The sequence below is a fragment of the Hemibagrus wyckioides genome, linkage group LG08, assembly GCF_019097595.1.
Source record: "Hemibagrus wyckioides isolate EC202008001 linkage group LG08, SWU_Hwy_1.0, whole genome shotgun sequence".
Classification (NCBI taxonomy): domain Eukaryota; kingdom Metazoa; phylum Chordata; class Actinopteri; order Siluriformes; family Bagridae; genus Hemibagrus; species Hemibagrus wyckioides.
The window spans coordinates 15,460,621-15,474,835 of NC_080717.1; the positions used below are offsets into that span (position 1 = coordinate 15,460,621).

General features: G+C 42.1%; 1 protein-coding gene across 7 annotated transcripts in view; it reads left to right on the plus strand.

The window, feature by feature from the left end:
• The window catches only part of atp11c (ATPase phospholipid transporting 11C), a 66,965-nt gene that overhangs the window by 24,569 nt on the left and 28,181 nt on the right, over window positions 1-14,215 (plus strand). For all 7 annotated transcript variants that reach the window (XM_058397609.1, XM_058397610.1, XM_058397607.1 and 4 more), the window contains exons 2-3: window positions 1,980-2,099; window positions 3,472-3,561. In XM_058397609.1, the coding sequence (XP_058253592.1) occupies window positions 1,980-2,099; window positions 3,472-3,561 (210 nt within the window). The remainder of the gene's footprint in view (window positions 1-1,979; window positions 2,100-3,471; window positions 3,562-14,215) is intronic.

A 14,215-nucleotide genomic window follows, 5' to 3' on the forward strand; every position in this document is an offset into this window, starting at 1 on the left:
TATAACCCACACCAGACTGACCCATGGGTAATTATTAAGGGACGAAGCCAAACCACTAAAATGTCAACATCATAACACTTCCTTGACTTTAAAACCGTTATTTTTAGTCTGTGCCATATTTCATGTCATGAGTCAACGGCTTTCATCAGGACGAGCTCTGGTAAGATGGGCCAAGCAAAAATTTTACAATTTTTATCACATAGAAATGAAAGAATGTGTTACACAGGGCTGTACGGAATTTTGTTGAGTGACTGATAAATATTGGCACTGGTGTTGCAATGCAAACAAGCTGCAGGAGTCTGAGATCCAGGAGAACATATGGGTTTAGCCTCACAGTTCAGACTTTATCTAAACAACCCTGTGCAGATGTACAAATTGTGTACAAATTTTGTTTTTATTTGATGACTTCTGCATTACTGAGTTAGTAAAATGTTTTATATTTCCAAACCTTACTTTACCAACTAAACAAATTTCAATATTGGGATGTAAAGAAAGCAACATGTTATGTGACAGACAGACTCTTCAGACACAAAGCCGTCATGAAGGCTAGTGCAAGTCGGAGATCTCGGCAGGTCACCAGTCACCGGTCCTACTACTGGTTGTCATCTTAATCAGTGGAGTAACTAGCTTTCCAAACAATTATTTTTTGCTGACAAAGTGAAACTTTCTGGAGTGAGAGCTTTTGAGATTAAATTTCAGCAGTGACTGACCAGGCTTAACATTATGACCACCTGTCTTAATATTGTGTTGGTCCCCCTTTTGCTGCCAAAACAGATCCAGCATGCAGTGTGTATTCTGACACCTTTCTATCAGAACCAGCATTAACTTCTTCAGCAGAATGAGCAACAGTAGCTCATCTGTTGGATCTGATCACACGGGCCAGCCTTCCCTCCCCGAATGAATCAGTGAGCCTTGGCCGCCTATGACCCTGTCACTGGTTCACCACTGTTCCTTCCTCGCACCACTTTTGATAGATACTGTCCACTGCAGCCCGGGAACACCCCACAAGAGCTGCAGTTTTGGAGATGCTCTGATCCAGTCGTCTAGCCATCACAGTTTGCCTCTTGTAAAACTCGTTAAAATTCTTACACTTGCCCATTTTTCCTGCTTCTAACACATCAACTTTGAGGACAAAATGTTCACTTGCTGCCTAATATATCCCAAAGTCTTTTAGTCGTTGCAAAAATCTTGCTCCGTATTTGCATGTTTAACTTTCCTCCACTTTGTTGCGTTGCTGGACACGCCTGCATCTATTCACCAATGTTTGCTGTTGGAAGGAAGTCATCAGCTCTCACTGACATGTCAGTGAACAAATAATCTCTGCTCACTTTGTCACTGAGAGGCGCTGTATACATGAAACTATTTTATTACAAAGCAAAAGGCTGTTACACCAAATACTAACTTTAGTTTAGTTTATTACTGGTAACTGTATTTTTTATACATAGAACCAGTCTATTTTATTATTTTTGAAGATATTTACTGGATGTCTTTGCATGGGCCTGAGATCTTTGCACAGTTCATTATTTGATTTCATTTTTATTTATATCTTAAAACAAAAAAAAAACAATTTTGAACAAACCCATTCCCTGTCCTCATCCTTCACCTTCTAATCTGTACAGATCTCTGTAAGAAGTCACCAGCAGCACATGGTAAAGTGTAGACATGATGACACATCTGATATAATTAAGTAAGCACAAAATGTTTTGCTGTTCAAGTGACATTAGACATGTTATGACAAAGCCTGACTCGTAGAAGTTGGATTCAGGGCTCCGTAATCAGCCCTTACATGGTGTTTAATGCGCAACATTTCTAAATCTGTCTTGCATTTGGTCGAGCGCCTGAGCTTTGATACGGAGCAGACCTGACAAGTATAAATGCTCTGTGTCAACAGGCCACCATGGCATTGTTAAACTGAGCGTATTTTAATTGCTCCCTTTATTTATCTCTTTATCTCTCTCTCTCTCTCTCGCTCTCTCTAGTTTGGTGGTGATGAGAATAGAGTGGACAGCAGGACCATTTACGTAGGACATCGCACATGTCCGGCCACCGAGGCCTTCATCCCTCCTAAATTCTGCGACAACAGGATAGTGTCTTCCAAGGTATGTGATTTTCTTCATTTTTTTGTTTATTTGTGCAGCTGTATTTAAATAAAAATGAATGCTATGGTGTTGTGTGATTTAAGTAAGGTTTGGATTTAGGCTTTAAAATAATAAGTGTTGTGCATTTTTACAAGCTCTGTCTGTTTTCTGGCAAGCTCGCAGTCATCTAGTGTTGTTTACTGCCATGACAACTGTAAGGTTACACATGGGACAGAGAGATATACAGAGAGGGGTAGGTGGGGGGTTGGTCACTCGGCTTCCTGCCGCTTGACCACCTGTTTGTTTGAGGTGAAGAGGCGGCTCCAGAAGTGCTCCACACCCACTTCGCATTCTCTCGCATCTCTCTATCACTGCTCTCACGCTCACTCCCCACGAAATGCCAGGGCGCGAATAAATCTTTGTTTCTTCCTCCCCGTCTTCTCCCAGTTATCTGTGTGTCAGGAGTACTTGCAGTTAATGGCTGAGAGGAGCAGATGATTCAACCGCTTTCCTGAATCCATGAATCTGATGAGACGAGTGTGTGTGTGTGTGTGTGTGTGAGATATGCCAGATAGAAAAAAATGAGAAATAGGAATTTATAGAGTTAGCCACCGGGATCCTGCTGTGGATTCGCATGACCAATCCTGCTCCGGTGCGACGGGCGTAAACATACTTTAATTACTCGTGCTGCGGTGTTTACCCTGCGCTATGTGTCTGGCGTTCATCATCCTTCTCCTTTCTCTCAGCATCTTTCCTCTGCACCATCCCTCACTCTTTTCCTCCTCACTCAACAAGGCCTGCCTTCCCTATATGGCGTTTTCATTCTCAGTCCTCGTTTTAATGTTCTGTCCATGCTTGAGCTTCCCGAGATGAAGCCTTCCTGTTCCTGTGCTTTTATGGTTGACATTTTTGCGCTCTCTGATCTGCACTGCTTTTCTTTTACCCCACCTACGGAACCTGACTCTATACATAGAGCTTGGGTATTGTAAGCATTTCTTTCATCGTGTGCCAGACGCAGTATTCGCTCTGTGTGTGTGTGTGTGTGTGTGTGTGTGTGTTATAGGCTGTGAGAGCAATTCATTGTTTACCTATTTAGTCCACAGTTCAGCTTTTCCTCTACTTTCATGGCCCTACCCCAAACAGTCAGATAAAGAGGAAGAGTTGATTATACAAATGAGTGAAACACCTGCAGAAACTTCCACAGAGTCCGTCCTCAACCAAAATCCTGTGCTGCACTAAAATACCGAAGGCACAAGATTTCTCAAAAATCAATAAACACCCACAACACATTCTCAGATTAGCAAAGTTTCCATTTAGCTCTGAAGGCGCGTGGCTTTGTGTTATTTGTTTTTCTGCCATCATATTGATTGTGTGATTTGTTTTGTCTCTGCAGTACACAATATGGAACTTCCTGCCAAAGAACCTGTTTGAGCAGTTCAGAAGAATCGCCAATTTTTACTTCCTTATTATATTTTTGGTGCAGGTAAGTGTTTGTTTGCTCACTGGAACAAAGTGTGTGTTTGTGTATTAAAACCAGCAGTGTGAGAGATGTGTTTATAGTTTGGCTTCCTGCTTGCCTGGAGCCTGCTGCGTCTTTATTCTCCTTGCTGATCTGATGAGAGAGAGAGAGAGGCAGAGAGAGGGAGAAAGAAGGAAAGAGAGAGATAAAAGGGAGAGGAAGTGAGAGGGGTGAAAGAGGGAAAGAGAGAGAGACAGAGAGAGAGATAAAAGGGAGAGTTGGGTTGGAGGTGTATGAGCTGCCTCAGATGTTCATGTCCTTATATGTCCATGTTGGTAAATACTGTAAGCTGGTAACCTGCAGGTTATTTGTTATCATATACCGTGATAGAACGAAGAGACTGGAATCTATTGATACTCCACATGTCCCATGTATTTGATTTGAAAGGCAGCATTTTCTGCTGGGTCTAGCTGTTTGTACTCTAACACTGACAGCTAACAGCAAGCGTTTATATCTAAACAAATCTCACATGAAGACCCTGACTGGGGTTTAAAGTGACGCCGAACAGAGTTCCCCCATGTGATGGCCAACATTTCAGTTTAAAAGCATCTCTGTTTCTGTTTCATGTTGAATCTGTTGTTGGAAAGATAGCTCCAGCTCAGCGTGTGCATTTTTTTGTGCTCGATGGGGATATCACAACCCACGCTATAATGTTTCAGAAGGAATGGCTTTCAGAAAGAATTTCAGTTTGTGCATGAACCTATTTAACTTTAAGATACCATGTAAAACTTTTGACAGACCACATTACAGTCCAGATTGGCCAAATGATGTTTGTGTGACTTGAGGATAATGAGTCTGAACACATGCATGTCATTTAACAAACAAATCAACAAACCCCCCCCCCCCAGTGTAACAGTGTAACCAGAGATCTTGCAACGTCCAGCATCATAAGTATGGCATGTCCAGCGGCACAACAAAGTTCATGCGAATATGGAGCAACTGGGAGTGAAAATTCTTAAGCAAAGTGCTCCCTTTAGAAATATAAAATTTTAGAGCCAAGAAAACTTATTCAGAACGCTTTGCACCACCCATTAATAAGCGTTATTACCATGGCAACCAGTCGTAGGAACTGGTGACTTCATAGTAAAGAAACGCACTAGCGATAGGAAATCATCACTGCGGATAAAATAAGGATGTTGGTAGCAGTACATCCCTCTCAGTTATATAGACACACAGTGCAGCACTGCTGCCAGTCTTCATCATGTCTGCTGTGTATTCTGAAGCGATCATGATTGAGCTCTACTCCCTCCATCCTACACTGTGTTTTCCACCCCATGATCATCCCAACACTTTCCCATAATGCACCAGTTTTATTTAGTGTGATGTACTGAATTCATGAGCTATGAGTTATCTGAGGCAGTGATATATTTGCTTCTGCACTTACTTTACATTTTACTTAGAATTTCACATGATTCTGTGTATAAGGCAGAGTTAATCGCTTTTACATGACCTGCAACTATTTAACGCTCACATTAAAAAACCCACAGGTTTTCATATACAGCTTAAAAACAAGGAATCTCAGGAGTAAAGCGTCCACCAGAAATCCGAAGAGCCGTCACTTCAGTTTGGAATGGCCGAGTTACAGATGGCTGCTATGGGAGTGTCCCCATTCAAAGCATCCTGTGCAGGGTTCTTAGCCTCCGAATACACAGTACTGATACTCACAGGCCATATCAAATCTCCCTGATGCTCTTATCATATGGGATCATGCTCGGATCTTTAAATTCGAATTTATCGGTGAAGAACACGACCATACACAAATACGACGTGCAGTGGTAGTGAAGGGAAAAAAATACAGAGAAAGTCTAAAATGTGCTATATGAATACAGATGACGTCAGATGAATATATATATATAATTAACCGAATCATTTGTGATGTTTGAGTGTGTGTGATAACCTTCACGCCACTTGTGTGTGAACGCAAATATTTGATGGCACGCGGGGGCCTTTATTTTGGCTTGTTGTCCGTTTGCTTGTGTTTGTGGAAAGGGTTTATTGTGTGTGTGTGTGTGTTTTGAGTCGTGCATGAGTATGCGCTCCATGGGTTGCCTGTGTTTACCAAGTGCTGGCATGTGGCTGGCGTGTCTCCACTAATCCAGCTTCCCTCTGGAGGAGCTCCTTTCTGCCGAGCTCGCCCACGTAGCCCACGATTAGTGCTGTGAGGGAATCACACACACACACACACACACAGCTCGCGTCACTCACAGACCACAAGCGCATCACTGGCACAGAAAACGGGCTGCACTGTTCTTCTGAGGCACCACGAGAATGCGACATCAGACTACAAACCGCATGCGTCTTTCTTTTTTTTTTTTTTTTCTTTTTTTTTCTCCTCCCTCACCTAACTTTCCTCTCTGTGAATCCTTCTCCTAATCCCGCTGTACCACACCTCACCTCTGTCTTCTCCGCTGTTTCCCCCCAAACTCTCTGGCTCTCTATTTTTTATATTCTATCTTCTTTTTTCTTCCATCTCTCTGAATCTACGCCTCTGCAGCACAGCCCTGCTGACGTCAGCAGCCAGGAAGCCCTCTGTAGTTCTCTAGAGCCACAAATAGTCACTGACGGATAAAAAAAGCAGAGCTTGGCTATAAATAGACCTGCATGCCTTTGCTCGGTCCTGATGGGAATAGGAGGGAGGAGAGAGAGAAAGGGAGAGCGAGAGAGAGAGAAGAGGATGATGAGGAGGAGGTGGGTGGCTGGGAGAGCTCTGTCTTTAACGCTCCGACACATCTTGCCGGAATTTCCCGCATAAACGTATGCACGTGTCTGTGACAGCAGAGAGCAAAAGTACAGTGCTCAGGTTGTTCGCTGCTGTAGAGGATATTAAGTGTGTATTTAACACTGACTGCACCGGTTTACCTTTTATTTTCTCAATTCGAGCGAAAGCTTAGCTTCAGAGTTCCACATCAGGTTTAACGGACTGGGTTTGGTGCAGTGTTTATGTAACAGGGCATTATGCTGCTTGTGTAGTATATCTGCAGCTAACCAGCATGAAGAGAAAAAAGAGTTCTGAATATGAGTTGAAAGTGCAGAGCTTTAATTTAATGATATTAACATCCGAATCAGAAGAACGCCATTGGAACAAAAAGTAAGTGACCCATGTGCGTATGTTATTATTCCTTCATTATATCCCTTACAAGTTACATTCAACTCTCAATATGAAGTCCAAAGGGCGGCCACTGCCAGTGATGTGAGCCATCATTAGGCTGAAAACAACACAGCAATAACTAATCAGCTATTTGGTACATTCTTAAAAAAGAAAAAAGAAAGAAAGCACTTGTGAGCTCATGGGCTCAACAGAAAACACCTGTAGTCGATGTCAGAAAAAATTATTTTGTCAGTGAAGAAAAACACATTAACAACACTCGGCCAGATGAAGAACTCCTCCAGGAGGTAGGTGTACCTGTGTCAGAGTCAATAATCGAGAGAAGCCCTCACCAGAATAAATACAGTGGGTTCAGCACAAGATAAACAAAAACCAAACAGACCAAATTAGAGTATGCCAAAAATAACAAAACGGAACAGTTTTGGAACAGCATCCTATGGACAGATGAGACAACTGTCCACTTGTGCAAGACTGATGAGAAGATCTATAGAAAAGGAAAAGACCTGCTCATGATCTTGCACACACTACCTCATCTTATGGCATGGGTGTGTATGACCGCTACTGGAACCGGCTCTCCTGTATTTACTGATGATGTGACTGCTGTCAAAAGCAGCAGGATGTATTGTGAAGCATACACAATGACCCAAAGCACACATCAATCAAAGAGGTGGAATCTTCTGCAATGGCCGAGTCAGTCTTCCTTCTCAAATCTAAAGATCATGCATTTCACACGCCGAAGCAGAAACACCCAAAGAACCAACAGGACCTGAGGATACCTGGCAGAGCATCACACCAGGGAAGGAACAAGCATCTGGTGATGGCATCCAGATTTCAGCTAGTCATTGACTGCTACGGATTAGCAATCATGTATTTTGGTCCCTTAAAAGGGAGGAGCACATGTAAAAGCTGCGTTAATTCCTACACTATTCACCTTATTAAGATGTAAACACCCTCAATTTAAAGCTGTATAATTTCACTCATATTCATTATTTATGTCACCTAGACAGCTAAGATAATAAATGTTTCAATGTCCAAATATTTATGGGCCTGATTCTGTTTAACGAATTTCTACTAAATCAATTATTTATATAGTTCATGACTGCAGGAAAACATGTAGAGTTCCTTCTTACAGGTATTCCAGGCAGAGCCAGCAGCATTTTTCCTGTAAACGTGAGAGGAGGAATCTAAGAGGGAACAAGTGAAATTAAATGATCAAATTGAGCAATATCTCAATAAAACAAAGAGAAGTAGATCAGATTGTAGCAAACCTGACATTTTGCTCAATTTCCAGCCTTATGCAGTTACCACTGTGGAGACTTCCTCCTGTAGTGCAGTGGATTCTGCTCACATCTACATCATGCAGCTTTACATTATGGAGTCGGGCTGTAATGACTCAACGATTCAGTTTGATTCATCGTTCTGGCTTTATGATATAAGCGTGTTTGATTTTCAGAATGTGTTCAACAAAATCCGACTGAAAAGAACAAAGCACAGTGCATTTTAACTAAATATACCAACACCAGCTATGAACAGGAGTTGATGTCTTATCAGGTTCATCCTGTTGTCAGAATAAACAAAGACATTTATGAATCCTCCTGAAAATGTGACTAAGCGAAGGCTCTTACCTGTGGAAAAATGATGGATTGAAACATAACGTGTTAGACGTTTAATTAACAGAAAGCTGATGTTTTTTTGTGTCATGCACATTCCCATGATGCATCCACATATTTGCAGCATTGTGTCAGTGTCTCACACACATACACAGACCCGTCTATTAGTATTATGCAGTGTTTTGGGGGTAACTTATGCACCAACGATTTAAATTCATATACACCTACTGTTAATGTATTTGGACTGCACTGTATTGTGAATATATTGTGAGTAAATATTGAAAGAAAGCTGTTCGTTCCCTCGGTACAGTTCCACAGCCTTGTCGAGTCTGTTACTGGTGCAGTGAAGCAGACTCCTGATAGCCCAAGCTCTATTATTAGCACACCTGATGTTGCTCTTTCCTTTTGTCACCTGTCTGCAGTTTGTAATCATAATCGATTTAGTCATGCTAGATTATTAAGTGTTTGCTTTGCCAACTGTTACTATTATTTCTGTAGCGCTGTAAGCCAGCGAGCTTCTATTAGGGCTTTTATTAGTTTGCTTACAGAGTTCTTTCATTCATTCACCGGTGACAGAAAAAAGGTAAACAAACCTTTGCTCGTAGAAATCACAAAACTCAACCAAGCACAGAGAACACAAAGCCTGCTCTTTATACACGGTTTCCCACAGTCTCTGTACAGAGGGGAAATGAACACTGTAGCTCCCAGAAATGTCTTCCAAAATGTTACTTGTGTGACTGATATGCAGACAGACAGATAGACATGCAGGCAGACAGACAGACATGCAGGCAGGTAGATAGACAGACAGACATGCAGGCAGGCAGGCAGATAGACAGACATGCAGGTAGATAGACAGACAGACATGCAGGCAGGCAGGCAGATAGACAGACATGCAGGTAGATAGACAGACAGACATGCAGGCAGGTAGATAGATAGACAGACATGCAGGCAGGTAGACAGACAGACATTCAGGCAGGCAGATAGACAGACAGGCAGAAAGGCAGGCAGACAGGATATTTTGTTTTAAAGAGTGCCTTTGAAAAAAGAAGGTCATGATGTAGCAGGAAAAGATACAGCACAAAAATCATTTAAAGGAAGACATTACAAGTGCAGTTCCATGCACGAGACCAGATTTGTTCACACAAGTTCATCACAAGCGAGAGAAACGAGAGAGAAAAGAAATGGCAGTTGTGTAGCAGATTTTTTTGTAAATAAACTTACATTTTGCTAAAAAGTATTCATTACCTCTATGCCTGGAGACGTTTAGGACATGCTGTGTATGATTTAAGTATCATAAATTCTTATTACGTTGACACATCTACTGTTTTTTAGCCTACAGTTATTTTCTCACAACAGTTCTTGGTACGTTTCCAATTGCAATTGCTCAGACTTGCCCAAATGGAAAAAAAAAAAAGCCCAGTAAACACTCCAGAGTTTGCATCACACTGACTCCAGTGTAGCTACTGGTGTGTGTGTGTGTGTGTGTGTGTGTGTGTGTGTGTACATGCCAACTAAATGCTGAGACATCAGACAGTAACGCACAAGATGACACACAACAGTGCAGGTGTCTCTTGGTCAACTAGTCAGCTGGTGGACAGCTGGGAAGATGGTAGAGGCCTTTAAAGTTCTCCATTTTTATTAAATTATTCCCTTATTTCACAAACACAGCTTAAACAGCTATTTAGTCACTCTCTCCTCCACTTACTTCTCTTTAACTTTTTCTCCAGTATTTAATTACGCTGCTAACACTACAGCACAGGTTCATTTATTTATACACTTTGCCAGTGCAGTCTGCTGTGTTGTCTTTGGTACAGCTTTTTTACAACCGCTGACTGAAGCTGTGAAATGGTGTTATTACAAAGTCCTGGCAGAAATGATTAAAGCCGCTTCATGTTTTGGTTGGAGTCCACTAGCAGCTTCTTATCATTTGTGTCGCACTTGTAACTCGGGAGGTGTGACCTAGACCTTGCTAGATTCGAGCTCCCAAATCTACAGGAAGCACAGAAAACTACAGGATGTTTAGATTGGAACGTTAGGCACTCGGCATCCACAATCATGCTTAGGAAGGGAAGATGAAAACACAAGACTGGTCACACTCTACACAGAGCACTCACACACTCTCAATTAATTATTAATTAATTACTAAATTAATAAACACAATTTAGAGATGCTAATCAGCCCTACAACGCATGTCTTTGGACTGGGGCAGGAAATCCTCAAAGCATGGGGAGAACATGCAAACTACACACACAAATCAGACTTGCATTGTTTTTTATTAATGAAATAGCTAGATTATGAGGAATATCTGCCATACAGGATATGATAATGTACTAGAACAAGAGCGTAAATACAAACGATTTGTAGCCAGGACTTCTGTCCAGTAAAAGTAGTTGTGGTGTAAGTTGTTTATTCAGCATAGGCATTGAAGCATGAAGTTATTTATTTATTTATTTATTTATCTAAAACCAAAAAATCGCATCTATCTGTAATGTCATCTCCAGGATTCCATCTAGCATGCACCATTAACACGCACTGTCTCCAGTTTAGTCATGTAATGGTCTAGTCATTTGACTCAGGTATGTTGTGATGCCTTCTACAGCACCATTAGTGCTAACGTTAACACCCGCAGTGTGTGTGGATGCTCTTATGCACAAAATAGATACACAACTCTTGCGATCATCACAGCAATCTGTCGCTGACATGACCACTCTCTCTCTCTCATCACATTCTGATGAAAGTGTTCTTCTACCCTCATCCACACACATGAGCTCAGAGACACACACCATTGGCTAGCTTGGCTGGGATTGACAGGAGAAAGAGTAACATCGCTCCACTACCCAGAGATCATGGCCAGGTTTATTCCCTTGGTTGCCGGTTGTGACATTGTAGACTATATTTAGTGAGAACCCACAGAGGGCGGAGCGAGGATGATTACAGGGTGGTTCTGTAAGGAGGAGCTTGACGCATATAAAAATGCATTATAGCAGGGTGTCCTCAAGGCAAGTTTTATTGTGTCTTAAAATTGAATTAGATTACATGTACACACACACACACAATATCCAGGCACAGCGTGTCTTTCATTCCAAAACGTCTGCTCTGGCGGTTTGAAGTCCTAATCTGCATGTCGTGTATGGCCGGTGTCCATGGAATTTCAACACGTTTCCTGGTATTTCTAAAACAAAGCCTATGTTACATGGCGAGTGCCTCAGCAGTGCTGCTTCCCATATGCTCACATTTTAAACATGTCAGCACCTGCTGTTGTAGTTATTGTTGCTTGCTCACGCCACATGCTGTTAGGACAAGATGTTAGGGAAGCTTGTTTCAGTGACGGCCAGCAACTGTAAAAGCTTCTGTGCAAAATAGGAGGGGTTTAGCGTGAAGGGTTTCATTTAATCCTTTCCTAGTATTTCATAAAAGCAAACCTGTCTTTACTTAGATCAGCAATAAAAAGTGTTACTGTCTATGTGAGACTTTCTCTCTGTTTCCAAGCAGGTTTCCTCTCATACTTGGGGGGAAAGGAATGTGTTCAGTTAGATACATAGAAAATATATTACCTATAGATTATGTAAAAATATTATGTTTCTCAACAGAATCTGATTTAGCAAGTTAATGTGCAGCGCTAATGTGTCCATCGCTAAACAACCAGGGTTTGATTCTCAGCTCAGAAAATGTGATGAAGTCATGTTACATGCACAAAACTATTCATGTTCATCAGTTCAGTCCATGTGAAACCCATGATACGTGTTAGAATTAAGTCAAGTCAGCTCCAGTAAAAATGCTCATTGCTGCATTGACTGTTGCTATAGGAAGGAAGGAAGGAAGGAAGGAAGGAAGGAAGGAATTAATGAATGAATGAATGAATGAAGGAAGGAATGAAAGAATGAATGAATGAAGGAAGGAATGAATGAATGAAGGAGGGAAGGAATGAATGAAGGAAGGAATGAATGAAAAAATGAATGAAGGAAGGAATGAATGAATGAAGGAACGAATGAATGGCTGAATATAGGAAGGAAGGACTGTTAATGGTTGGTCTGATGCTTCTGATTAGTTTCACTAATCTAAGACTTGTAGACTGGGTTCATAAAATTGTGAGACAAAATCCACACCATAACAAAAGCAGCAGTGTTTCATGTAAGCTGATAACTGATGGGAATAAAAGATGAGAAGGACAATGATAATTCACTAAAAACCTCCATAGTAAAAAAAACTGGAAGTGAAATATGAAGCTGTGTCGTGTGTGAACAGTAAATACAGCTGAATGAGGGCTTGCAGGAAGTGAAGCTGTGAGACTGCAGACAATCGATGGCGTCTGATTGGACAGAGGAATACACTTATGTGAATGTTGTACCTAGCAATGCAGTCTGATTCATATATAGTACTTTTAACAATAGACTCTGGCGCAAAGCAGCTTTACAGGAATCTGGATGTCAAATTAGATTTAGATTTGGATAAGATATGTCCACTGTGCTTGTTACTTGTGACAGGATCACAGCTGTGTGCTGCACACCTCTACACAAACAAAGCTGTAGACTTCTACTGAAAACTAGGGCTTTACTGAAAATCGGGGATTTTCTGAAAATCAGTGCTTTACTGAAAACCAGTCATCTATGCTTTCATCACTCTCTGAGACAAATGTATTAGTACAGTGAGGTTCAAGGGGAGCATTATCTTTTTCTTTTTTTTCTGTTTTTCTGAAAACTCTGTCTTCCATTTTTTATTTCATTTTTTCTGTGCTGTCTTTGCTCAGAAGTGTGAAGTAGACATCATCTGCATCCGTTCTCTCCTGACCGCTTCAGCTTTTGGTCTTCTCTTGTCTGGTCTCCTATAGCCAATGCTTCTGACAGCAGTGTCACAGAGCAGCTGTTAGCACACCTCGAGCAGATGGGGACCTTTTGAGCAACAGGAGCTGCTACACTACGTCAGAGAGAGAGGGAGAGAAGGAGAGGGAGAGAGAGAGAGAATATAGGAAAAAAATAGAGAGAGATTTCAGGGCCTTGATCTTCATCCCTCTATCCTAATATAACTATATTCTCTCTCTCTCTCTCTCTCTCTCTCTCTCTCTGATGTTCTCCTTTACGCAGTTTTTTTTTCCAGTTGATGCATATGTGACATCAGTACAAGTCCCTTAGAGGAATCTGGAAGCTGCCTTGAACATGTTTGTTTCTGTCTCGGCTTATTCCTTGGGAGCCCGTAACTGTGTGTGTGTGTGTGTATGTGCGCGCGCGCGCGTGAGTGTGTTTGCGTGTGAGAGAGAGTGTGTGCGCACACGTCATTTTGCAGGTGTTGGACAGATTGGCAAATCGGTCTGCCATAAACTGCCGTGAACAAAAGTGTGTGTGTGTGAGAGAGATTGTAAATAGTGATTTGGTTGTGGTGGTTACCTTGAAGCAGGGGTGTGTGTGTGTGTGTGTGTGTGAGGTGTGTGTGATGGGTGTGTGTGTGTGTGAGGTGTGTGTGATGGGTGGGTGTGTGTGTGTGTGATGGGTGTGTGTGTGTGAGGTGTGTGTGAGGTGTGTGTGAGGTGTGTGTGAGGTGTGTGTGAGGTGTGTGTGAGGTGTGTGATGGGTGTGTGTGTGTGTGTGATGGGTGTGTGTGATGGGTGTGTGTGTGTGAGGTGTGTGTGAGGTGTGTGTGAGGTGTGTGTGAGGTGTGTGTGATGGGTGTGTGTGTGTGAGGTGTGTGTGAGGTGTGTGTGATGGGTGTGGTGTGTGTGTGAGGTGTGTGTGATGGGTGTGTGTGTGTGTGAGGTGTGTGTGATGGGTGGGTGTGTGTGTGAGGTGTGTGTGATGGGTGGGTGTGTGTGTGAGGTGTGTGTGATGGGTGGGTGTGTGATGGGTATGTGTGTGTGAGGTGTGTGTGATGGGCGTGTGTGTGTGAGGTGTGTGTGTGTGAGGTGTGTGTG